The sequence below is a fragment of the Triticum aestivum genome, chromosome 7B, assembly GCF_018294505.1.
Source record: "Triticum aestivum cultivar Chinese Spring chromosome 7B, IWGSC CS RefSeq v2.1, whole genome shotgun sequence".
Lineage (NCBI taxonomy): Eukaryota > Viridiplantae > Streptophyta > Magnoliopsida > Poales > Poaceae > Triticum > Triticum aestivum.
In genome coordinates this window covers 41128089-41155778 of record NC_057813.1, presented here as the reverse complement: position 1 = coordinate 41155778, position 27690 = coordinate 41128089, and the positions used below count along the sequence as shown (strand labels likewise).

Genomic DNA, 27690 nt, shown 5'->3' with positions numbered 1-27690 from the left:
ACAGGATATGATGCATATACCCAAGGTGAGGGATCTCAGCCGTATCTCTCCACGCGAGGGATCCCCATGCCCGAGGAGACTCGTGTACCAGATTTAAACCAACACCACGTACAATGGCCAGATAGTATAGGAGAGGGATATGCTCAGGTAGTCATGTTTACATTTCAGTGCATTTACAATGATATCATATATTATCCTCTAACAGTTTGTTTAAAATCTTTCTATGTGCAGGACACACCTGATGTTAATTGGGGCAATGAGAACACCCAACGCGGCGTCAATAAAGGCCTCCGGGGAGCATCACATGATCATGGCGTCAACACAGGCCTCCGGGGAGCATCACATGATCTTGGCGACACGGTTACATCATTAGTTACAGAGTTCTTCGGAGGGGACGTTATTGGCCCATCTTTTATCCCCCCGGAGTCACAACCATACGCCTACAATTACGCTTCAGGTTCGCAACAAGGATTCGCGACTCCACCACCTACGCAGGACTCGCAGACACATGAAGCCGAATTGGAGTACGGCCACGGTCTTCGTGTGACCCGGCCACCGCTTCGCTTGTCGCCTTCCGGTCGTAAGGAAAGGCCAGGTGGTCGTCGTAAAGTAGGGTGATTCATCTATGCACGTGCGCGACCCATTGTATCTACATATGTCTGTATCAGACTTTTCAATTTGAACATCTATGTATGCTGAAATAAAAATGCACCAGTCAGGAACAATTTTTTCCCGCAAATGCTTTCCCCTCAATATTTTCCCGCAAACGCTTTCCCTCCATATGTTCCGCCACCCGTTTCCCGCCAACGCTTTCCCGCCATATGTCCCCACCACTCGTTTCCCACCATATGTTCCCGCCAACCCTTTCCCGCCATACTGCACTCGTTCTTTCCCGCCATTTTCTCCTCTCTACCTATAAAACCCCCTTCAGACGGAGGTGGATAAGCATTCCAGTGTAGTGTAGTCGAGATGTCCCATTATCCTTTCGATCGTAGTTTTCACCCTGGGATGAGCAGGACTCTTCTGAGGCTAGCTACCGATTTCAGGATGGACAATAGGATAGTTTCATGGGACGAACTCACCGGTAGTGACACCATAATGAATGAGTTGGCTCACCAATTACGTAGGTCTGGGTGGCCTAAAAGGACCTATGAGGAGGTACGTAAAGAACTTCTTAGGTTGCGTGCAAGGTGGAAGAATGTAGTGGAGCCGAAGAGTGAAACTTTCAGAAGGACTGCAGAAAATCATCCATTTTTATGGACTGAGGAGAGCGAGGATGAAGATGATATCTTCATGCCGCCGCTTCCGGGTGCTGCATCGTCAAAGGGAAAGAGTTCTGCATCGTCTAAGGGCAAGAGTACTGCATCCTCGAAGAGCAAGAGTTCTGCATCGTCCAAGGGTAAGAGTTCTACATCCTCGAAGGGCAAGAGTTCTGCATCGATGGAGGATGACGATGATGCCTTCATGTAGTTTTTAAGTTGTATTCCAGTTCTACCGTTTAATTCGGATGTACTTGCATTATTAGTTTGTACTCTCTTATTGTAGGGCATTATGTTCTATCTTAATTTTATTTTGTAGTTGTTGCACGATGTTCGATATTAGTGGAGGGAAAGAAAATGCCACTACTTTATTCTAAAACTATATTTATTTCCATTACGACACGGCACAACTGAAAATAAGATACATTGTAGGAATAAACCTACATTTACTCCTGAAATAAAGCTACATTAAAGTGCAGAAATAAAGATACAAATGATTGCGAAATTTAAAATACTATCACAAGAATCTACTGAGTCCAGCGTGGATATTTTCCTTTTCCATCGCCAGCTTCTTCTGCTGCCTTGGCCTCACGAGCCCTTTCTTTCTTTCTCTGCCTCTCCGCCTCACGAGCCTCCTTTCGCTGTCGTTCCTGCTCCTCCATGCAACGAGCCTCTTCCCTGTTTTTCTTTCCCATTTCCTGAAAAAAACCGTGTTGCTCCGCATAGTATTCTTTTAACTCTCTCTCTTGCTCTGCTTTCTCCTCAGCTTCCGCCTTCTCGTGTCGCAATTCCGCAAATAAACTATTCCACGCACGGCGACTTCTTTCACGAATCTCAGTCACTGCCCAAGCCGGCTTCTCCGTGTCAATCCAACGATAGTACATGCACAGAGGCGGAGGAGACTACAACAAGAAACAAAAATGTTACTAAAGAATCAATGAAAATACCAACAATATCTATTCGTGATGGTTAAAGCATACCGGAGGCTTGTCGTACTCTGAAATAGCTACGGCAGGATCTTCCTCATAATTGGCGCACATGAAAAACTTCATGCCCAACCAATCTGAAATATCCGTCACCTCCTTCACCTTGCAAAGATCGCCACACCAACACCGCAGGACTGCCACCCCCAGAGGCAAACTTGCATTCTTCATTTTCCTCGGCCTAATGCTTTGATCCGAGCAAGGCAAACTCATACCGACTGAAAAAATGTGTTACACACTTTGCGCACTGCCGATTTCGAGGATGGCTGGACGAGAGCCTTGGTGTCTCCTTTTATAAGCTCAGATGATAAATGATGGCGAGAAAATTAAGCGGGGATATTTACGATCCCTGTAGTGTCGGCACAACAGCTTCCCGTAGCCTCGGATTCCCAGTGCCATCGCATCCGCTGAGGCAAAAGAAGCAAAGGCAGGATTGATTCCCGGGCGAAAGAACCAAAAGCGTCCATATTCCCGCGCGTCGGAGTCACAGCCGTCACTGTTGCGCCTCGTAATCAGCACCGTCTGCGCACTGTCGCGCGTGCAGCAGCACAGGACAGGCCGCCTGGCTGGTGGCGGCGTGGCCCACCTGCTGGGCCCGCACGCAGCAGGCCTTGTCGGCCGGGTAGCGACAGCGGCAGCGGCGGCCGCCTCACCCGGTGGCGGCCGGGCCCGCCTGACGCGGCCCGTTCCGTCGCGGCACGCTGGCCTGTGCTGCCCTGTGCACACACCGTTATACACCGGACTGCCGCCTCCTGTTGTGGCGGCCGGGCCCGCCGCCTCATGGCGTGGCGGCATGTGACACGTGTCGCCTGCCGCCACTTGTGAGGGGGTCTCTTTTGTCAATTTCGTCCGCAAGGAGTCTCTTTTGTCAATTCCAGTGGGCAGAGGGTCTCTTTCGACAAAAAATCCCTTGTCACCTCGTAAAATCATCCTTGTCCCAGCCTTACCATCATTTGAACTGAAAGGGCAGCCCACGCCGGAGGTAGACTTGGCCATGGTATGCTTGGGGGGTCTGTAGCCTCTAGCGCAAAATGTTTCACCGCCAATTATGGAGAGCTTGGCACCTGAGAACGATTTGACTTTTGGAAGAGGGAAAGAATATGTGACCGCCTCTGTGATTTCTGTGGAAAATCATTGAAAAACTTTCACAGCTGCCAATGCTTGTGCGCAAGTGCATTTAAGCAAAAAAGGTACTCCCTCCATTCCTAAATATAGTGCGTATAAGCTTTTTAGAGATATTCCGCAATGTAGTGCGTATCTCCCTCCCCAAGCGGTTTTGGACGAAACTACCCTCCCACCAAACCAAACAGCCAGCGCCCCCAGCCCACCGCTTCGCTCGCCTCTCTCTGTTCCTTATCCCTTCGTCTCACGGCTTTTCCCACCTGCCTCGCCACCGATCTGCCACCTCTGTTGCTGATCCCTACCTCCATTGCGACAACACAGTAGATCGAGTTGCTTCTAGGCAAGAGGGCCGAGGTGGACGGACGAGGTGCTGCACAAATCGGCAAGCGGGAGCTCCAGCGCCGCGGCCGTAGTACGCCGCACGGAGGGCGAGCTCCAACACGTGAAGCTCAGTGGCACAGAGCAGGTTCACCAGCCACAGGAGCTCCAGTGTGAGCACGCGCACGCGAGCATCAACGGGGCAGAGCATGTTCTCCACCGACGGGGGGCGAATCACGGCCACCAGCCCGTTCAACACGTGCAGCTGCGCACCGTGTCTGGCAGCAGCGAGAATCGATGGGCGGCGGCAAGATTCGACTAGCAGCTGAAGCAACGCGCCCGTGTCCGGTTTCTCGGCGGCCACCGCGTGCGTGTATGGCTGGCGACGGCGACACTGGTTGAAGGATGAAGGAGGGGGAGGTGGAGGAGAGGAGGAAGAAGATGGGGAAGAGCCAAAAGAAGGAGCCGCCTAACGAACGGCAGCGCTGGAGGAGGAGCCGCCTAACGAACGGCAGCGCTGGAGGAGGAGACGCCTGACGATGGCACCACCGGAGTCTAGCTAGCATCGGCAACGCTGATGGTGGGTGGAGTACGAACTAGTACTACTACTTGGACCCGGGCTGGGATAGAGATGGAGTGGGGGCTTTCTCGTCCAAAATTTGATGCCAGCACACTCATTGGTATATGGGCTAAAAACTATGCGCACTAGATATTGGAATGGAGGGAGTAAGAGCTTGATAGGTAATCAGAAATATTCTAGTACGCTTACAAATGATCGTGCTCTTTGGAAGCCACAAGATCCACAATATATTAAAATAAATGTTGGTGCAAGTTAGTATGTGGAGAGCATGAGATCTGCTAGCATTAGGGTTGTCGCTCGGAATCATGCTCGTGTGGATGAAGCGAAACTTCGTGCGTGCCTCGTCGGTATATACATTGGTATTACTATTCATAAACCTATTATTTTGAAACGGACTGTTCTTTTGTTGCATCTTTTCTTGCAAAAGAAACCATTGACAGGTTTTCATGGGAGGATCTAAAAAGGGAAGCGAAAAACGTCTCTAAGTTCATTGAGGATCTCAAGATTGTAAAGATTGCTATGTAGGCTACCAAGACGGCGCATGAGATTACAAAATTTAGCTTTGATAGCAGGTCTGATTGTGTGATTTGTAATAGTGTTTGGCCCTGCGTGATAAACTATGTAATGAACGATTGTAATAACATTGTTATTTGATCAATATATTGGGCTTTTTAAAAAAAATGTTTCGCTGCCTGCTCCAAAACCATATGGGATTTCCCTTTGATAATCTCTTGTACGCTTGATGAGATTTGGCAGAACGTGTTATAGTAGCTGCTCGGAAAAGAACATGACACTATAGATTTTTCATGAGAGAGTTCGTTCCAGAGGTGCCATATGCGCCATAGTGGCATAGTGCCATGCGTGATAATCATGTCCCTGGTGATCAAAGTGCCATATGAAAAATATATATACACCGAATTATCCTACGCACAGTAATATCGAGCAATTTTTGTTTGTGATGCAGTGAGTATCATTTGGTAGAAGGAAAAGAATCCTCTAGTCCGTACAGCAATTTCAAAGTAGTCCACCAGCCTGTTCATATCTCTGCTGTACTCCAACAAGAGACAGGAGACACCAAAGACAGAGACCGAGACCAGCACCCTCGCGTCCATGACTTCTTCCTCCCCTTCCTCCTCGTCCTCCGACCCAGACTACCAGGTCGCCACCTCCGACCTCAACGATGACGCCGCTACCGCCATCCACCGGAGTCATGCCGGCGCTGCTACCGTCATCCTCCCGGAGCGCCCCGACGCCGAGGGCTTCCTCTCGTTTCTGCTCACGCCGGACGACGTCGACGCCGTGTGCAAGAAGTACGGCGTCCCCGAGGATCAGTACACCGCGCGCCTCGCCGGCGACCTGCGCGCGTGCTCGCCCCCGCCGCTGGGGTGCGTCTACGTGTACGCGCACGCGTTGAAGGCCGGGATGCGCGTCCCGCTGCAACCGTTCTTCTGCGAGGCGCTCGCCCACTTCGGCATCGCGCCGACGCAGCTCGCGCCCAACGCATGGCGCATCATGGCGGGCTTCCTCGTGCTCTGCCGCTCCGCCGGCGTGCCGCCGTCGCTCGCGGTGTTCAGGCGTTTCTTCGTGATGTCCGTCCTCAACCACAAGCACACCAAAAGATGGTACTACTTCCGAACCAGGTTCAAGGACAGCTCCGGCTTGCGCTTCACGGGGTTGCCAGACTCCATCGACGACTGGAAGCGCGGGTTCTTCTTCCTCTCCTCGCCGACCCCGTGGCCCTGTCCCGTGGAGTGGGGCGAGCCGTCCAAGAGCTCCTTCGCGGACCCGGTGCTTACAAATGAGGAGAAGAAATCTGAGGCGAAGCTGCTACGTGCTACCGGCGGCGCCGCCGTTGATATCAGGATATGCTTGTACGACAGCAACATTGCCGCTACCGTGGTAACTGCCGCATCTCCGGCGCCGCCCTCTGCTGGTACTAGTGCCAGTTCCAAAGGTAAACGCTGAAATCCCCCTCACCCCCGAGACCCCAAGTTTCGTGCAGCGGCTGATCTTTACCCTTGATGTTCAGGGATGGATTCCGCCGTCTACGACATGATGAAAACCATGCTGGCGGAGAAGATGGCCAGGCAAGCGTCGGCCTCGGCAAAGAAGGTGAAAACCGAGCCAGGGTCGTCGCAGTTGTGCGGGAAGAAAGAGAACCTGGATGAGGCCAACGACGAGGAGGGTCGTCCCCCTTCTTCGCACGCTCCACCTGCCGCCCGTGGCCACTCGGTGCCCACCAGCGTGTGTTCGCCACTGCCGGGACTCTCTGGGCAGCCACAAGACTTCGCCGACGAAGACGGCACAGACTGGGAGACTGCACGGCAGCTGCTGCAGGGCGCCGTCGGGCCACCGCAGCAGCGCGTGTTTGCGGCGACCGAGCGATCCGATGTCGTCGCGTCGAGCTATGTCGCGTTTCTCCAGGTATGCCCAAGAACGCGATGTCAAATTCAAGCTCTTCACTCGCCGGAGCATGTTCACATTATTTGTGCGCAGGCGGCGAACTACGTGTCGTTCTCCTTGGACTACGCTCTGGAGCTGGAGGAGAAGCTGTTGGCGCAGGACGCGGAGATCGCCGCGCTGCAGAAGCAGCTGGAGGAGACCAAGGGCGAGCTCGCCCAGGCGAAGGTGCCGCGGAGGTAGTCCAGGAGAGCGACACGGAGGACATGGGGCGCACCACTCGAATGACTCTGCTTGCTTCGCTACTCTGTAATCGAGTGATCCGTTTCCTTGCTATACGAGACTCGCCGTCTAAGATTCAGTGACCTCTGGAGTATCACCATTCAAATTTCTCAATATCTTTCCATAAACTAAGAAAACCTACCAATTGTTATCTGTGGCGGTTTAAAAAAGCTTATAGATGATTAGATTGGATCAGTTGCACTTGCGGTATATCTCTACATGAGAGATGGCGAGCGCGAGCGCGAGCGGCGGAAATGGCGGCGATCATGATCCAAGATGGCGTGTGTCGTACGCCGCCGATCTCCACCTTGCGCGCACGATTTCGTTCAACGATGGGAGCCTCACGCTGCGTCGCGATGCACTCCGCCTAGTCCTCACGGACTCGCGTGGTGTCACGATCGACGCGCGATTCCTGCGACAGGGAGAAGAGATAGACATCGGAGATGTGATCTCCTTCCCCTGCCATTTCGCCAAGGTGCGGGACCGGCTACCGGCGGCAACCACCGCGCCGGTGTTCGTGCAGGGAGGCGCGAGACGGGACGCTGCGGTACACGAGGGACGTGCGGGGCTGCACGCAACCGAACCGAGTCGGACATGGGCGCACCCAAACCCCACCAACCACCCAGCAATGGCGGATGCGCGACACTTGGGGTCGATCCACCCCACCCCGCGGGACGGCAGCGCGGGTATAAAATCCCCTCCCCACTCGCTCCTTGACCTAGAGGATTCCTTCTCCCATTTCTGGGCGGCGGCGAAGAACCCTAGATCTAAAATCCCAGAGTCATTCGAGTGGTGGGAGGGCAAGGTGGGGGGCGATCTCCGTTCGTTCGCGGCTGTCGCAGCCAGTCCACCCATGGCGAACGATGCGGGGCGCGGGTTCCATGGAGAGAGACGCAGAGGAGGAGGCGGAGGCCGCCCGGATCGCGGAGGTGGGCGCCAGGTCGGCCGCGGCAACGGCCGCGGGGGTGACCGCAGCAAGTTCTCCTGGCGACGTGAAGATGGAGGCGACCACTCCAACACGACTTCATCCGCTGTCCAGCAGGGGTCGGGGGGCGACTCTCGCTGGGACGAGGCGGCGGGGGTCAACCGCCGCGAGATCCAGGACGGTGGGATCTGGGTGGAGAAGGCTCAAGCCTCGTCGGGCTCGGGCGACACCACCGCCGGGCGCCAAGCTGCATCCTCTCCTCGTCAGATCCAAGGGAAGAAAAACCCTGCTCAGGTGCTCCCTTCCAAAAAACTTGATACATGTCCCATTTGCAAAGCACATGAACACCCCCCCTACTCGTTGCCCTCAAGCTTACTGTGAACGTTTTAGCAAGCTAGGTCATATGGCCTCTGTGTGTGTAGAATTCTTGCCTTGGGAATGCATGGCACCTATGTGCGCTTTTCAAGCTAAGGGGCAGGGATTTTACTATATTCATGACTCTTGCACTGTTAGTCAGATTAAGGAGAGGGCCAATAACATTGTTGTTACGATAGTGGAGGGGGAAACATCTACTCGTCAGATGGAGTTAGATTAACTGCCTACCTTGCCACTGGATGGAGGTGCTCTGCTCATATGATAGGGCCGTGGGTCTTTGTTGTTCGCTTCCCTAATCCTCGCGCAGTTGCACAAATATGCTATGTTGGGAGAGTTACCCTGGGGCTGTGATCCATGCCACGCGCTGGTCTTCATCAGTGGGGGCCAAGGGGGTGATGGAAGTGGCTTGGATTAAGGTTAGCAATGTTCCATTAGACAAAAGAAGTGAGAGGAATTTGGCATATGTGGCATCTCTGGTTGGAGTTCCCCTGGAAATTGACGCTGCTACCCTACACCGCCCGGCCTCTGCCCGGGTCAGGGTAGGATGCAGAAATGTTGACGAGATTCCTGTGGTGGCAGAAGCTGTCCTGGGTGATCATTTTTATGATTTCTACTATGAGGTGGAGCAGGTTTTGGTGAGAGATCCTGAAAGGGAAAAGGAGAGGGTGCAAGCACCTTCTAATCCTGATAAAAGCAACATTGATAAAAAGATTGCTTCCTCTTCGACTCCTAGAGCTAAAATGGCTAACTTACCACATGGGCCTGGAGGGGTTTCTTCCTGTATTCCCCATGGTGGTAAGCCGGACCCAGTTCGGGAATCACAAGAAAGCACTGATTCAGTTGAATCACTCCACAATACCCTCCTTATTGAAACCATGGCACTTGAAATGTCTCAGGAAAAAGTAAGGCCTCCTGTTAATACTCCTACAGATTCCTGCATGAGCTTGCCAAGAAAAACATACTCTGACATCATTAAAAAATCTCATCAGGTGGTGGATGTTACTGGCCACTGTGACCACTGATGTTGCAAACACAAAGGAGTATGTGGTTGAGATGCCTGAGGGTGAGATGGATAACGAGATGTCGGTTGCTCCTCCGCGGGTGACTGAGGAGAATCTGCGCTTCAGCCTTCGCAATGCTCAGAACAAGATGGAGAGAATTGAAGAAAAAGCTATGGTTGCAGCAAAAAAGCGAGATCTGGAAGGTACTCCCCACAACCCTAATTCATTTGATGCTTTATCCAACCCTGAGCTTATTATTAGGGCTATGAAAATGGGAGTAAACATTCCTGACACAGACTTTACCAGTGTGGATATCCTTAGAGAGTTAGAGAATTGTAGAAACATGGAAAAAATGGCGTCTAATGCTGATGAGCATGATAAGAATAATAGAGCTATGATGCTTACTAATGAAAAAGGGGATCAGACACCCTTGAACATGAATTGGGGGGAGGATAATACGGTAGATGAAGAAAAATATACTGTGGTACGGTCTAGGAAGAAAAGAGAAAAAAAAACCAATGTGGTGATAGCTAGGCCGACCACTAGAAGTCAAAAAATTGGGGTAACCTTACAGGATGAAACTGAAAGCTCTACCCAGCCTCCTAGAGCTTTCGGGAAAGGGGGGAGAAAAAGGAAAAAATGAACAGCCTCTTCTGGAATTATAGAGGAGCAGGTAAAAGAGGGAGAGCTATCTGCTTCTCTGACATCATTAGAGACCACTCCCCCAACTTTATAGGCATCCTAGAAACGAAGAAGGAGAAGTTTACACCCAAGTATCTAAGGAAAGTTGACCCCTTTGAGAGATTTACTTGGAATTGGACTCCTTCCGTTGGTAAATCCGGTGGTATCCTTTGTGGCATCAGAAAAGAAACCTTGGATGTTGTGTCTTGGGTGGTAGGTAAGTACCTACCACAGGCTACCATCTGTGATGCTAAACTCAAATGTATTTGGACCCTGGTGGTAGTCTATGGAGCAGCACATGATGAGAAGAGGGACGAATTCCTTGATGAAATAACCTCTTGCTGTGGCAACATCAAAACTCCTTATGTGATTGGTGGGGACTTCAATATCCTTCGGGGCAGTAGTGATAAAAACAAGCCCCTACATAGATCGCAGCACATGGATAGATTTAACAATATCATCCACTCACTGAACCTTAGAGACATTCATATGGGGGGAGGCAGGTTCACTTGGACCAATAAAGAGAGACACCCAATGCTCGAGAAGCTCGACAGAGTTCTCATGAGCCCTGATTGCGAAGATCTTTTCCCTCTTTTTGCTGTTCGTAAGTTAGTGAGAGATGTTTCAGACCACAACCCTTTGTTGTTGACAATAAACCCCGTGAAAAATAGTCCCATGCACCAGCGTGAGTTCAGATTTGAACTTAGCTGGTTGAAGAATGAAGATTTCTATGCTAAAGCTAAGATGATCTGGGAGCAACCTGTGGAGTCTGAGGATCCCATAGACATCCTGAATATTAAGCTTAAGCGTATAAAAAATACTTTAAAGGATGGGGTTCTCACCTTTTCGGCCATGCCAAAAAAAGGAAAAAGTGGATTAAAAAGGAGCTGGAAGAAATAGAAAAAATGGAGGAGGTTGGTCCCTTGGATCCTGAGACCTACTCACTCCGTCCGAAAATACTTGTCATCAAAATGGACAAAAGGGGATGTATCTAGATGTATTTTAGTTCGAGATACATCTCTTGTTATCCATTTTGATGAAAAGTATTTTCGGACGGAGGGAGTACGAGAGAAGCACCACCTTGAGTGTCGAGCTTAACGATATCCTTGCTGATGAAGAGCTCTTTTGGCTACAGCACTCGAATGAACGATGGTTTCTTAAAGGGGATTGTAACACAACCTATTTCCACCGTATAGCCAATGGTAAGAAGAGGAAAAATACCATTCATTCCCTTGCTGATGGGGATAGGGTTATAGAGGGTACTAAAAATCTCCTGGAACATGCTACTTCCTATTATAAGGGGCTCTTTGGCCCGACCAGTGGAAATATTTTTCACCTCTCTCCTGAAACCTGGTCTAATGATGAGAAACTTACAGAAGATGACAATCTCATCCTGAGTAGTGTTTTTACTGAAGCGGAAGTTAAAAAAGCATTATTTAGCATGGACAGTAATAGGGCACCTGGGCCTGATAATATCCCAACTGAGTTTTATAAGCACTGCTCGGACTTCGTCAAAAAAGATATTATGAGGCTTTTTGAAGCGTTCCATAATAATACCCTGGATGTTGCACGCATGAACTACGGGATTATCACCCTGATTCCAAAGCTCAATGGGGCTAAGCGCATCCAACAATACCGTCCCATTTGCCTGCTTAGATGCCCTTACAAACTTATTACTAAGGTGTTGGACAATAGGGTTGCTGTTTTTGCACACAAGTTGATTAGTAAGTGATACGTCCATTTTGCATCATGCTTTTATATCAATATTTATTGCATTATGGGCTGTTATTACACATTATATCTCAATACTTATGGCTATTCTCTCTTATTTTACAAGGTTTATCATGAAGAAGGGGAATGCCGGCAGCTGGAATTCTGGCTGGAAAAGGAGCAAACATTGGAAACCTATTCTGCACTGCTCCAAAAGTCCTGAAACTCCACGAAACATCTTTTTGGAATTAATAAGAATTTTTGAGCGAAAGAAATACACCAGGGGGCCCACACCCTGTCCAGGAGAGAGGAGGGTGCCCCCCCCCTACAGGGCGCACCCCACTATCTCCTGGTCCCCTGGTGGGCCTCCGGTGTCCATCTTCTGCTATATGAGAGCTTTTACCCAGGAAAAAATTGTGAGCAAGCTTACGGGACAAAACTTCACCGCCACGAGGCGGAACCATGGTGGAATCAATCTAGGGCTCCGGCAGAGCTATTCTGCCAGCGACACTTCCCTCCGGGAGAGGGAAATCATCACCAACGATCCTCTCATAAGAGGGGGTCAATCTCCATCAACATCTTCACCAGCACCATCTCCTCTCAAAACGCCAGTTCATCTCTTGTATCCAATCTTGTATCAAAACCACAAATTGGTATTTGTGGGTTGCTAGTAGTGTTGATTACTCCTTGTAGTTGATGCTAATTGGTTTACTTGGTGGAAGATCATATGTTCAGATCCATTATGCATATTATTACTCCTCTGATTATGAACATGAATATGCTTTGTGAGTAGTTACGTTTGTTCCTGAGGACATGGGTGAAGTCTTGCTATTAGTAGTCATGTGAATTTGGTATTCGTTCGATATTTTGATGAGATGTATGTTGTCTTTTCCTCTAGTGGTGTTATGTGAACGTCTACTACATGACACTTCACCAATAATTGGGCCTAGAGGAAGGCATGGGGAAGTAATAAGTAGATGATGGGTTGATAGAGTGAGAGAAGCTTAAACCCTAGTTTATGCGTTGCTTCATTAGGGGTTGATATGGATCCATATGTTTAATGTTGTGGTTAGGTTTACCTTAATAATTCTTTTGTAGTTGTGGATGCTTGCAATAGGGGTTAATCATAAGTGGGATGCTTGAACAAGTAAGGCCAGTACCCAAGTACCGGTCCACCCACATATCAAATTATCAAAGTACCGAACGCGAATCATATGAACGTGATGAAAACTAGCTTGACGATAATTCTCATATGTCCTCGGGAGCTCCTTTCTCATTATTAGAAATTGTCCAGGCTTATCCTTTGCTACATAAAGGATTGGGCCACCTTGCTGCACTTTATTTACTTTATTTATTTGTTACTCTTTACTATTTATCTTATCACAAAACTATCTATCACCTACAATTTCAGTGCTTGCAGAGAAAACCTTACTGAAAACCGCTTATCATTTCCTTCTGCTCCTCGTTGGGTTCGACACTCTTACTTATCGAAAGTACTAAGATTGATCCCCTACACTTGTGGGTCATCAAGACTCTTTTCTGACGCCGTTGCCGGGGAGTGTAGCACTTTTGGTGAGTGGAACTTGATAAGGAAACATTTATATAGTGTGCTGAAATTTTTTTGTTACTTGTCACTATGGAAACTAATCCTTTGAGGGGCTTGTTTGGGGTATCTTCACCCCAACCAGAAGAGCAAAGAGTTGCTCCTCAACCTACCGAACTTTATGAAAATATTTACTTTGAGATTCCTTCGGGTATGATAGAAAAACTGCTAGCTAATCCATTTGCAGGAGACGGAACATTGCATCCCGATTTACACCTTATCTTTGTGGATGAAGTTTGTGGATTATTTAAGCTTGCAGGTATTCCCGATGATGTTGTCAAAAGGAAGGTCTTCCCTTTATCTTTGAAGGGAGATGCATTGACATGGTATAGGCTATGCGATGATATGTGATCTTGGAATTATAAGCGATTGAAGCTGAAATTTCACCAGAAGTTCTATCCTATGCACCTTGTTCATCGTGATCGTAATTACATATATAATTTCTAGCCTCGCGAAGGAGAAAGAATCGCTCAAGCTTGGGGGAGGCTTAAGTCAATGTTATATTCATGCCCCAATCATGAGCTCTCTCGGGAAATGATTATTCAAAACTTTTATGCTCGGATTTCTCTTGATAATCGCAACCTGCTCGATACTTCCTGTGCTGGCTCTTATATGCTGAAGACTATTGATTTCAAATGGGACTTATTGGAAAGAATTAAACGCAACTCTGAAGATTGGGGTTCCGACGATGGTAAGGAGTCAGGTATGACACCTAAGTTCGATTGTGTTAAATCTTTTATGGATACCGATGCTTTTCGTGGATTTAGCGCTAAGTATGGACTTGACTCTGAGATAGTAGCTTCTTTCTGTGAATATTTTGCTACTCACGTTGATCTCCCTAAAGAGAAGTGGTTTAAATATGATCCTCCTGTTGAAGTGAAAGTAGTTGCACCTATTACAGTCAAAGAAAAGACTATTACCTATAGTGATCCTATTGTTCCTACTACTTATGTTGAAAAAGCTCCATTTCCTGTTAGGATAAAGGATCATGCTAAAGCTTCGACTGTTGTTCTTAAGAGTAATACTAGGACTTATACACCTCCTGAGCAAATTAATGTTGAACCTAGTATTGCTATGGTTAAAGATCTCTTGGATGATGATTTAGATGGGCATGTTATTTATTTCTGTGGTGAGACTGCTAATATTGCTAGGCCAGATACTAAGACACGTAGACCTGTCGTAGGCATGCCTGTTATTTCTGTTAAAATAGGAGATCATTGTTATCATGGCTTATGTGATATGGGTGCTAGTGCTAGTGCAATACCTTATACCTTATATCAAGAAATTATGCATGACATTGCACCCATTGAATTAGAAGACATTGGTGTTACTATTAAGCTTGCTAATAGGGATACCATTAAACCCTTTGGGATTGTTAGAGATGTTGAAGTTTTGTGTGGGAAGGTTAAATACCTTGCTGATTTTCTTGTTCTTAGTTCCCCACAAGGTGTTTTTTGTCCCATTATTTTTGGTAGACCCATTCTTGAATACGGCTAGTGCTAAGATTAATTGTGAAAAGAATACTGTCATTGTTGGCATAGATGGTATGTCTCATGAGTTTAATTTCGCTAAGTTTAGTAGACAACCTCGTGATAGGGAACCACCTAGTAAGGATGAAATTATTGGTCTTGCTTCCATTGTTGTACCTCGAACTGATCTGTTAGAAAAATATTTGCTAGACCATGAAAACGATATGTTTATGAAGGAAAGAGAGGAAAGATATGAAGTGTTCCTTAAACAGGAACCTATGCTGAAACATAACCTTCCCGTTGAAATTCTCGGGGATCCCCCTCCACCCAAGGGTGATCCCATGTTTGAGCTCAAACCATTACCTGATAATCTTAAGTATGCTTATCTTGATGAAAAGGAAATATATCATGTTATTATTAGTGCTAACATTTCAGAGAAAGAAGAAGAAAGATTATTGAAAACTCTGAAGAAGCACCGAGCAGCTATTGGATATACTCTGGATGATCTTAAGGGCATTAGTCCCACATTAAGCCAACACAAAATTATAGTGGAAAAAGATGCCAAACCAGTTAGAGATCCTCAAAGACGATTAAATCCCAAGATGAAAGAAGTGGTAAGAAAGGAGATACTAAAGCTCCTTGAGGCAGGTATTATTTATCCCATTGCTGATAGTGAATGGGTAAGCCCTGTCCATTGTGTTCCTAAAAAGGGAGGTATTACCGTTATTCCTAATGATAAAGATGAATTGATCCCGCAAAGAATTATTACAGGTTATAGGATGGTGATACGTCTCCAACGTATCTATAATTTATGAAGCATTCATGCTATTTTATTATCTGCTTTGAATGATTACGGGCTTTATTATACACTTTTATATTACTTTTGGGACTAACCTATTAACCGGAGGCCCAGCCCATATTGCTGTTTTATTGCCTGTTTCAGTATTTCGAAGAAAAGGAATATCAAACGGAGTCCAAACGGAATGAAACCTTCGGCAGCGTGATATTTTGGAAGAATATGATCCTGGAGACTTGGAGTTCACGTCAGAAGATCCTCGAGGCAGCCACGAGATAGGATGGTCCCCCCTATAGGGCACGCCCCCTGTCTCGTGGGCCCCTCGAGCACCTCCCGACCGACTTCTTTCGCCTATATAAGCCTACGTACCCTAAAAACATTGAATATCAAGATAGATCGGGAGTTCCGCTGCCGCAAGCCTTTGTAGCCACCAAAAACCTCTCGGGAGCCTATTACGGCACCCTGTCGGAGGGGGAATCCATCACCGGTGGCCATCTTCATCATCCCGGTGCTCTTCATGACGAGGAGGGAGTAGTTCACCCTCGGGGCTGAGGGTATGTACCAGTAGCTATGTGCTTGATCTCTCTCTCTCTCTCGTGTTCTCTCTATGGCACGATCTTGATATATCACGAGCTTTGCTATTATAGTTGGATCTTATGATGTTTCTCCCCCTCTACTCTCTTGTGATGAATTGAGTTTCCCTCTTGAAGTTATCTTATCGGATTGAGTCTTTACTTTGAGAACACTTGTTGTATGTCTTGACGTGTTTATCTGTGGTGACAATGGGATATCACGTGCCACTTAATGTATGTTTTGGTGACCAACTTGCGGGTTCCGCCCATGAACCTATGCATAGGGGTTGGCACATGTTTTCTTGACTCTCCGATAGAAACTTTGGGGCACTTTTTGAAGTACTTTGTGTTGGTTGGATGAATCTGAGATTGTGTGATGCATATCGTATAATCATGCCCACGGATACTTGAGGTGACAATGGAGTATCTAGGTGACATTAGGGTTTTGGTTGATTTGTGTCTTAAGGTGTTATTCTAATACGAACTCTTGAATAGATCGATCCGAAAGAATAACTTTGAGGTGGTTTCGTACCCTACCATAATCTCTACGTTTGTTCTCCGCTATTAGTGGCTTTGGAGTGACTCTTTGTTGCATGTTGAGGGATTGTTATATGATCTATCTATGTTATTATTGTTGAGAGAACTTGCACTAGTGAAAGTATGAACCCTAGGCCTTGTTTCCTATCATTGCAATACCGTTTACGCTCACTTTTATCATTAGTTACCTTGCTGTTTTTATATTTTATGATTACAAAAACCCATATCTACTATCCATATTGCACTTGTATCACCATCTCTTCGCCGAACTAGTGCACCTATACAATTTACCATTGTATTGGGTGTGTTGGGGACACAAGAGACTCTTTGTTATTTGGTTGCTGGGTTGTTCGAGGGAGACCATCTTCATGCTACGCCTCCCACGGATTGATAAACCTTAGGTCATCCACTTGAGGGAATATTGCTACTGTCCTACAAACCTGCGCACTTGCAGGCCCAACAACGTCTACAAGAAGAAGGTTGCGTAGTAGACATCAGATGGTAATTGATTTCCGTAAGTTAAATAAAGCTACTAAGAAAGATCATTACCCTTTACCTTTTATTGGTCAAATGCTAGAAAGACTATCCAAACACACACATTTCTGCTTTCTAGATGGTTATTCTGGTTTCTCTCAGATACCTGTGTCAGCGAAGGATCAATCTAAAACTACTTTTACTTGCCCTTTTGGTACTTTTGCTTATAGACGTATGCCTTTTGGTTTATGTAATGCACCTGCTACCTTTCAAAGATGCATGATGGCTATATTCTCTGATTTTTGTGAAAAGATTTGTGAGGTATTCATGGATGATTTCTCAGTTTATGGATCCTCTTTTGATGATTGTTTGAGCAACCTTGATCGAGTTTTGCAGAGATGCGAAGACACTAGTCTCGTCCTGAATTGGGAGAAGTGTCACTTTATGGTTAATGAAGGCATTGTTTTGGGGCATAAGATCTCCGAGAGAGGTATTGAAGTTGATAAAGCCAAAGTTGATCCTATTGAAAAGATGACGTATCCCAAGGACATAAAAGGTATAAGAAGTTTCCTTGGTCACGCCGGTTTTTATAGGAGGTTCATTAAGGACTTTTCTAAAATCTCTAGGCCTCTGACTAATTTGTTGCAAAAAGATATTCCTTTTGTCTTTGATGATGATTGTGTAGAAGCATTTGAAATACTTAAGAAAGCTTTGATCACTGCACCTATTGTTCAGCCACCTGATTGGAATTTACCTTTTGAAATTATGTGCGATGCTAGTGATTATGCTGTAGGTGCTGTTCTAGGGCAAAGAGTCGATAAGAAATTGAATGTTATTCAGTATGCTAGTAAGACTCTTGATACTACCCAGAGAAATTATGCTACTACTGAAAAAGAATTCTTAGCAGTTGTGTTTGCATGTGATAAGTATAGACCTTATATTGTTGATTCCAAAGTTACTATTCACACTGATCATGCTGCTATTAAATATCTTATGGAAAAGAAAGATGCTAAGCCTAGACTCATTAGATGGGTTCTCTTGCTCCAAGAATTTGACTTGCATATTATTGATAGAAAGGGAGCTGAGAACCCCGTTGCAGATAACTTGTCTAGGTTAGAGAATGTTCTTGATGACCCACTGCCTATTAATGATAGCTTTCCTGATGAACAATTAGCGGTCGTTAATTCTTCTCGTACTACTCCTTGGTATGCTGATTATGCTAATTACATTGTTGCTAAATTTATACCGCCTAGTTTCACATACCAGCAAAATAAAAAGTTCTTTTATGATTTAAGACATTACTTCTGGAATGATCCACACCTTTATAAAGAAGGAGTAGATGGTGTTATTAGATGTTGTGTGCCTGAGCATGAACAGGAACAGATCCTACGCAAGTGTCACTCTGAATCTTATGGAGGACACCACGCTGGAGATAGAACTGCACACAAGGTACTACAATCTGGTTTTTATTGGCCTACTCTCTTCAAAGATGCTCGTAAGTTTGTCTTATCTTGTGATGAATGTCAAAGAATAGGTAACATTAGTAGACGTCAAGAAATGCCTATGAATTATTCTCTTGTTATTGAATCGTTTGATGTTTGGGGCTTTGATTATATGGGACCTTTTCCTGCCTCTAATGGTTATACACATATTTTAGTTGCTATTGATTATGTTACTAAGTGGGTAGAAGCTATTCCAACTAGTAGTGCCGATCATAACACCTCTATTAAAATGCTTAAAGAAGTTAATTTTTCTGAGGTTTGGAGTCCCTAGATATCTTATGACTGATGGTGGTTCACATTTTATTCATGGTGCTTTCCGTAAGATGCTTGCTAAGTATGGTGTCAATCATAGAATCGCATCTCCTTATTATCCGCAGTCTAGTGGTCAAGTAGAGTTGAGCAATAGAGAGCTCAAACTAATTTTGCAGAAGACTGTGAATAGATCTAGAAAGAATTGGTCCAAAAAACTTGATGATGCATTATGGGCCTATAGAACTGCATACAAAAATCCTATGGGTATGTCTCCTTATAAGATGGTTTATGGAAAAGCGTGTCATTTACCTCTTGAACTTGAACATAAGGCATATTGGGCTATTAAAGAGCTCAATTATGACTTCACACTTGCCGGTGAGAAGAGGTTGTTTGATATTAGCTCACTTGATGAATGGAGAACCCAAGCGTATGAGAATGCCAAGCTATTCAAAGAAAAAGTCAAACGCTGGCATGACAAGAGGATACAAAAGCGTGAGTTTAACGTAGGAGATTATGTGTTATTATTCAACTCTCGTTTAAGATTTTTTGCAGGAAAACTCCTCTCAAAATGGGAAGGTCCTTACGTTATAGAGGAGGTCTATCGTTCTGGTGCCATAAAAATCAACAACTTCGAAGGCACAAGTCCAAGGGTGGTAAACGGTCAAAGAATTAAACATTATATTTCAGGTAATCCTATCAATGTTGAAACTAATATCATTGAGACCGTAACCCCTGAGGAATACATAAGGGAAACTTTCCAGAACGTTCCAGACTCCGAAAAGGAATAGGTATGAGGTACGGTAAGTAAACCGACTCCAAAACGACTCCAATGGCAATTTTTATCAGTTTTGGAATATTTAAGAATTTTAGGAAGAAAGAAGTAGTCCGAAAAGGACACGAGGCTCCCACGAGAGTGGAGGGCGCGCCCCCCTGTCTCATGGGCACCTCGTGTGCCTCCCGGACTCCGTTTTCTTGCATATTACGTATTTTGGTCGGTAAAAATTCATTATATATACTCCCGAAGGTTTTGACCACCGTATCACGCAAATATCCTCTGTTTTTGTTTCGAGCTATTTTTGTTTCAGATCTAAGAGCATCATGTCATCTCCAAGCGCTCCCAAGGACAAGTTTTTCGAGAGGGTTATCAACCCCTATCTTGCGGAGGTGCTGCAACACCCTCAAACCATTGAGATGCATGAGGGGGTGCTGCACATCCGCGATGTGGAGGGACCAAGGCGTACCGGAAGCGTGGAGACAAAGCTCGAAGCCGTGGAGCAGCAAGTTTTCAAGTGCCAAGGGATGGTGGAGCGTGGACTCAACGCCAACCAGATGATGATCACGGAGTTCACCAACAACCACAAGTTAGATGCCAAAGTCATTGGGGAGACCATCTTCAAGCTTCAAGAGAAAATCGAGCACCTCCAAGCCCAGATCTATGACTTGCAAAACCAGAACTGTGAGTATGAATATAGATTCAAGAGGATGAGTTTAGCTGTAGATTTAAGGATCTCGGAGACTCGATCATCCTTCTATGATGGTTAGCCTATGCCTTGGAAGACGTACGACAAGCCTACATCATCAACAACTCCTATTTCACCACTTCCGAGGACATAATCACATGGGTATGGGCACTCCCCTTGGCAACTGTCAAGCTTGGGGGAGGTGCCATGGTATCGTATCACCATCACACTCCTATCTTTACCGCTTTATTTAGTTCTATCCTTTTAGTAGTATCTTGATCTAGTAGATTGAAGTTTTGATATCAAGTAGTTTGAGTTTTGCTTTGTGATCTCTTTTTGTAATCGAGTCCGTGAGCTATCTATAATAAAGATTAGTGTTGAGTCAAGGGCTTTGCTATGTTGCTATGATCTTGAGAAAGTAGAAAGAATAAAAGAGTTCATATTGATCTTATGGATAGTGATAACTTCACACATAGAAAGTATGAGGCATAAAAATTGTTGAGAGTTGATGAACGTAGTTTTGGTCATCGTTGCAATTAATAGGAAGTGATAAGGAAAGAGGGGTTCACATACAAATATATTATCTTGGACACCTTTTTATAATTGGGAGCACTCATTAAGTATGACATGCTAAAAGAGTTGACGTTGGACAAGGAAGACAACATAATAGTTTATATTTTCCGACATCTCAGTTAAAGTATATTGTCATTGACCTTCCAAACATGTTGAGCTTGCCTTTCCCCCCTCATGCTAGCCAAATTCCTTGCACCAAGTAGAGATACTACTTGTGCTTCCAAATATCCATAAACCCAGTTTTGCCATGAGAGTCCACCATACCTACCTATGGATTGAGTAAGATCCTTCAAGTAAGTTGTCATGTTGCAAGCAATAAAAATTGCTACCTAAATATGTATGACTTATTAGTGCAGAGAAAATAAGCTTTGTACGATCTTGTTGTGGAAGTAATAAAAGCAACGGACTGCATAATAAAGGTCCACATACAAGGGGCAATATAAAGTGACGTTCTTTTGCATTAAAATTTTGTGCATCAACCCTAAACGCACATGACAACCTCTTCTTCCCTCTGCGAAGGGCCTATCTTTTACTTTATGTTTTTACTTTATGTTCGAGTCAAGGTGATCCTCACCTTTCCCTTTTTCGTTTTATCCTTTGGAAAGCTCCTCGTGTTTGAAAGATCATGATATATATATCCAATTGGATGTAAGTTAGCATGGGCTGTTATTGTTGACATCACCTAAAGGTGAATACGTTGGGAGGCAACACAATAAGCCCCTATCTTTCTCAGTGTCCGGCTGAAACTCCATAACCACAAGTACTGCGTGAGTGTTAGCAATTGTAGAAGACTACGAGATAGTTGAGTATGTGAGCTTGCTAAAAAGCTCTATTGTTGACTCTTTCTGATGTTACGATAAATTGCAATTGCTTCAATGAATGAGATTATAATTTAATAGTTCCCAATGAAGTTTTTGAACCATACATGGTATTGTGAATTGATTGTTACTTGAGCATAAGAAATCATATGATAAAATCTATATATGTTGTTGTTATTAGAATGATCATGATGCCCTCATGTCCGTATTTTATTTTATCGACACCTCTATCTCTAAACATGTGGACATATTTTTCGATTTTGGTTTCCGCTTGAGGACAAGCGAGGTCTAAGGTTGGGGGAGTTGATATGTCCATTTTGCATCATGCTTTTATATCAATATTTATTGCATTATGGGCCGTTATTACACATTATATCTCAATACTTATGGCTATTCTCTATCATTTTACAAGGTTTACCATGAAGAGGGGGAATGCCGGCAACTGGAATTCTGGCTGGAAAAGGAGCAAACATTGGAAACCTATTCTGCACTGCTCCAAAAGTCCTAAAACTCCACAAAACATCCTTTTGGAATTAATAAGAATTTTTGAGCGAAAGAAATACACCAGGGGGCCCACACCCTGTCCAGGAGAGAGGAGGGTGCCCCCCCCCCTACAGGGCGCACCCCACTATCTCCTGGGTCCCCTGGTGGGCCTCCGGTGTCCATCTTTTGCTATATGAAAGCTTTTACCCTGGAAAAAATCGTGGGCAAGCTTACGGGACGAAACTCCGCCACCACGAGGCGGAACCTTGGCGGAATCAATCTAGGGCTCCGGCAGAGCTGTTCTGCGGGGACACTTCCCTCCGGGAGGGGGAAATCATCACCAATGTCATCACCAACGATCCTCTCATCAAGAGGGGGTCAATCTCCATCAACATCTTCACTAGCACCATCTCCTCTCAAAACCCTAGTTCATCTCTTGTATCCAATCTTGTATCAAAACCACAAATTGGTACATGTGGGTTGCTAGTAGTGTTGATTACTCCTTGTAGTTGATGCTAATTGGTTTACTTGGTGGAAGATCATATGTTCAGATCCTTTATGCATATTGTTACTCCTCTGATTATGAACATGAATATGCTTTGTGAGTAGTTACGTTTGTTCCTGAGGACATGGGTGAAGTCTTGCTATTAGTAGTCATGTGAATTTGGTATTCGTTCGATATTTTGATGAGATGTATGTTGTCTTTTCCTCTAGTGTTGTTATGTGAACGTCGACTACATGACACTTCACCATTATTTGGGCCTAGAGGAAGGCATGGGGAAGTAATAAGTAGATGATGGGTTGCTAGAGTGACAGAAGCTTAAACCCTAGTTTATGTGTTGCTTCGTTAGGGGCTGATATGGATCCATATGTTTAATGTTGTGGTTAGGTTTACCTTAATACTTCTTTTGTAGTTACGGACGCTTGCAATAGGGGTTAATCATAAGTGGGATGCTTGTCCAAGTAAGGGCAGTACCCAAGTACCGGTCCACCCACATATCAAATTATCAAAGTACCAAACGCGAATCATATGAACATGATGAAAACTAGCTTGACGATAATTCCCATGTGTCCTCGGGAGCTCCTTTCTCATTATTAGAAATTGTCCAGGCTTATCCTTTGCTACATAAAGAATTGGGCCACCTTGCTGCACTTTATTTAATTTATTTATTTGTTACTCGTTACTATTTATCTTATCACAAAACTATCTATCACCTACAATTTCAGTGCTTGCAGAGAAAACCTTACTGAAAACCGCTTATCATTTCCTTCTGCTCCTCGTTGGGTTCGACACTCTTACTTATCGAAAGGACTACTGAGGGAGTTCCGGACTAGGGGGTGTCCGGATAGCCGAACTATCATCATCGGCCGGACTCCAAGACTATGAAGATACAAGATTGAAGACTTCGTCCCGTGTCCGGATGGGACTTTCCTTGGCGTGGAAGGCAAGCTTGGCGATTCGGATATGTAGATCTCCTACCTTTGTAACCGACTCTATGTAACCCTAGCCCTCTCCGGTGTCTATATAAACCGGATGGCCCTAGTCCATAGGACGAACAACAATCATACCATAGGCTAGCTTCTAGGGTTTAGCCTCCTTGATCTCGTGGTAGAAATACTATTGTAACCCACATCATCAATATTAATCGAGCAGGACGTAGGGTTTTACCTCCATCAAGAGGGCCCGAACCTGGGTAAAAACATCGTGTCCCTCGTCTCCTGTTACCATCCGCCTAGACGCACAGTTCGGGACCCCCTACCCAAGATCCGCCGGTTTTGACACTGACATTGGTGCTTTCATTGAGAGTTCCTCTGTGTCGTAACCGATAGGCTCGATGGACTCTTCGATCATCATCAACGACGCAGTCCAGGGGGAGACCTTCCTCCCCGGATAGATCTTCGTATTCGGCGGCTTTGCACTGCGGGCCAATTCGCTTGGCCAACTGGAGCAGATCGAAAGCTACGCCCCTGGCCGTCAGGTCAGATTTGGAAGTTTGAAATTCACGGCTGACATCCGCGGGGACTTGATCTTCGACGGATTCGAGCCACAGCCGAGCGTGCCGTACTGTCACGTCGGGCATGATTTAGCTCTGCCGCCAGACAGTACCCTAGAGGCCGCACTCGAGCCCGCTCCGATCCTCAATTCGGAGCCGGCCACGCAGATCAAGGATGGATTCCTAGACACCGCCTCGGGGGCTGCAACCTCTACGGCGATAGAGCCGAACACTAACTTTATCCCTCATAAGGCTCGTAACTCCAAGGTGTCGGACTCCTCGCCGGGCTCCGAACCTCCCACGCCCGCCCTGATCGAATCCGATTGGGCGCCGATCATGGAGTTCACCGCAGCGGACGTCTTTCAACACTCACCTTTCGGTGACATCTTGAGTTCGCTAAAATATCTCTCGTTATCAGGAGAGCCCTGGCTGGACTGCAGTCAGGACGGTTGGGACGCGGACAACGAAGAAATTCAAAGCCCACCCACCACCCACTTGGTAGCCGCTGTCGATGATTTAACCGACATGCTAGACTACAACTCCCGGGACATCGACGGTATGGACGACGATGCCGGAGACGACCAAGAACCAGCGCCCACTGGGCACTGGACAGCCACCTCATCGTATGACATATACATGGTGGATATCCCAAAAGATGGGAATGGCGAAGGAACAGAGGAAGATGACCCCTCCAATAAGCAGCCCAAGCGTCGGCGTCAGCGGCACCGCTCTAAATCCCGCCACAGCAAGAATGAAGACTCCGGCACCGGAGACAATAATACACCGGACAGTGCCGAAGACAACCCGCTCCAGCAAGATGCAGCGCAGCAGGACGGAGACGCTAGCCCTTATGAAGGAGCGGCAGGAGAAGAGGCAGAGGATTATACGCCTCCCTCCGGAGACGAAGCGAGCCTCGACGATGATAAATTCGTCGTGCCTGAGGATCCCGTCGAACAAGAGCGTTTTAAACGCAGGCTTATGGCGACGGCGAACAGCCTCAAGAAAAAGCAGCAACAGCTTAGAGCTGATCAGGATCTGCTAGCCGATAGATGGACTGAAGTCCTCGCGGCCGAAGAGCATGAGCTCGAACGCCCCTCCAAAAGCTACCCTCAACACAAGCTGCTCCCCCGATTAGAGGAGGAGGCTTACGAACCCGCATCACTAGGAGACAATACGGCTGACCGACCACCCCGTGGTCGCGACAGAGTGGCCTCTAGGCCCTTCACCAGACCCGTACCCCGGCATCACTCGAAAAGCACACGGCCACAGGGGAACACTCCGGACTTGCGAGATATATTGGAGGATAAGGCAAGACAATCAAGATCGATCTATGGATCGCATGGGCGTCCCACGATACGTGACGACAATCGTCGCACCGGACACAGTAAGTCCGGCCGGGCCAAACAAAGTAGACCAAGCTCCCTTGAGCTCCGTCGTGATATCGCCCAGTACAGAGGCGCCGCACACCCACTATGCTTTACAGATAAAGTAATGGATCATCAAATCCCCGAAGGGTTTAAACCCGTCAATATTGAATCCTACGATGGCACAATAGACCCCGCGGTTTGGATTCAAGACTATCTCCTTCACATCCACATGGCCTGTGGTGACGATCTTCACGCCATCAAATACCTCCCCCTCAAGCTTAAAGGACCAGCCCGACATTGGCTCAACAGCTTGCCAGCAGAGTCAATTGGGAGTTGGGAGGACCTGGAAGCCGCATTCCTCGATAACTTCCAGGGCACTTCTGTGCGACCACCAGACGCTGATGACCTAAGCCACATAATTCAGCAGCCAGACGAATTGGCCAGGCAATTCTGGACACAGTTCTTAACCAAGAAAAACCAAATCGTCGACTGTCCGGATGCGGAGGCCCTCGCGGCCTTCAAGCATAACATCCGCGACGAGTGGCTTGCCCGGCACCTGGGACAGGAAAAGCCGAAATCCATGGTAGCCCTCACATCACTCATGACCCGCTTCTGCGCGGGTGAGGACAGCTGGCTAGCATGCAGCAACAACCTCAGCAGAAATTCTGGCAGTCCGGACTTCAAGGACCGAAATGGCAGGCCGCGTCGCAACAAAAACAAACGCCGCATTAACGGCGATCATATTGAGGATACGGCAGTCAATGCCGGATTCAGAGGCTCTAAACCCGGTCAGCGGAAAAAGCCATTCAAAAGAACTACTCCGGGTCCGTCCAATTTGGACCGAATACTCGACCGCTTGTGCCAGATACACGGCACCCCCGAAAAACTAGCTAACCACACCAACAGGGACTGTTGGGTATTCAAGCAGGCAGGCAAGTTAATTGTCGAAAACAATGACAAGGGGCTACACAGCGATGACGAGGACGAGACCCAACCGCCGAACAATAGAGGACAGAAGGGTTTCCCCCCACAGGTGCGGACGGTGAACATGATATACGCAACGCACATACCCAAAAGGGAGCGGAAGCGTGCACTTAGGGATGTCTACGCGATGGAGCCAGTTGCCCCGAAGTTCAACCCATGGTCCTCCTGCCCGATCACTTTTGACCGAAGGGACCACCCCACCAGCATCCGCCATGGCGGATTCACCGCACTGGTCTTAGACCCAATCGTCGATGGATTTCACCTAACCAGAGTCCTGATGGACGGCGGCAGCAGCCTGAACCTGCTTTACCAGGATACAGTGCGCAAAATGGGCATAGACCCCTCAGGGATTAAACCTACCAAAACGACCTTTAAAGGCGTCATACCAGGTGTAGAAGCCAATTGTACAGGCTCAATTACACTGGAAGTGGTCTTCGGATCCCCGGATAACTTCCGAAGCGAGGAGTTAATCTTCGACATAGTCCCGTTCCGCAGCGGCTATCATGCCTTGCTCGGACGTACTGCGTTTGCAAAGTTCAACGCGGTGCCGCACTACGCATACCTCAAGCTCAAGATGCCAGGCCCTCGAGGAGTCATCACGGTCAACCGAAACACTGAACGTTCTCTCCGCACGGAGGAACATACAGCGGCTCTCGCAGCAGAAGTGCAATGCAGCCTCTTAAGGCAATTCTTGAGTCCGGCCTTTAAGCGGCCGGACACAGCTAAGCGCGCCCGGAGTAACTTACAACAAGACCACCTGGCACGTTCCGAGCACGCGTAGCAGTGCGGCCCCAACCCCAGCTCCTGCGAAACGTTAAAGCAGATCCTTCGCGTACACCATTACGCTCTGAAGATACCATGGGCATGGGGAGAGGGGCACGACCACGATAAACCCAGACTGCGGCTCAACCGCACCAGGGGCTCTCAAGTGTGTCGTTCTTTTTTCTTTTCTTTTTACCTTTTTTTTACCCACAGGACTCCGTTTGTCAGAGGCCCTGTCCGGCAGCAGATCTGCCGAACTCACGATGCAACAGCCAGGAAAGGATAAAGGCTACAACGAATATACAGGTGGTCTCCGTTACGAGCATTTTTATACACCAATCTGTAGCCTGCCCCTGGAGGGGGACATGTTTAACAGTCCGATACCTTGCTTGTCGCACTATTTGTATC

General features: G+C 46.9%; 2 protein-coding genes across 2 annotated transcripts; one reads left to right on the top strand and one right to left on the bottom strand.

Moving 5' to 3' along the window:
* Positions 1-1765: 1765 nt before the first annotated feature.
* On the bottom strand, positions 1766-2481 carry LOC123155973 (chromatin assembly factor 1 subunit A-like). Its single transcript, XM_044574144.1, has 2 exons — positions 2240-2481; positions 1766-2161 (listed from the first exon to the last, which is right to left on the bottom strand). The coding sequence occupies exons 1-2, from the start codon at positions 2453-2455 to the stop codon at positions 1787-1789; spliced, it is 591 nt and encodes a 196-aa protein (XP_044430079.1). The 5' UTR covers positions 2456-2481; the 3' UTR covers positions 1766-1786.
* Positions 2482-5310: 2829 nt separating this feature from the next.
* On the top strand, positions 5311-7095 carry LOC123157535 (uncharacterized). The gene is made up of 3 exons (XM_044575825.1): positions 5311-6216; positions 6292-6686; positions 6759-7095. Exons 1-3 carry the CDS (start codon positions 5373-5375, stop codon positions 6903-6905), a joined length of 1386 nt encoding a protein of 461 aa, XP_044431760.1. The 5' UTR covers positions 5311-5372; the 3' UTR covers positions 6906-7095.
* The last annotated feature ends 20595 nt before the right edge of the window (positions 7096-27690 follow it).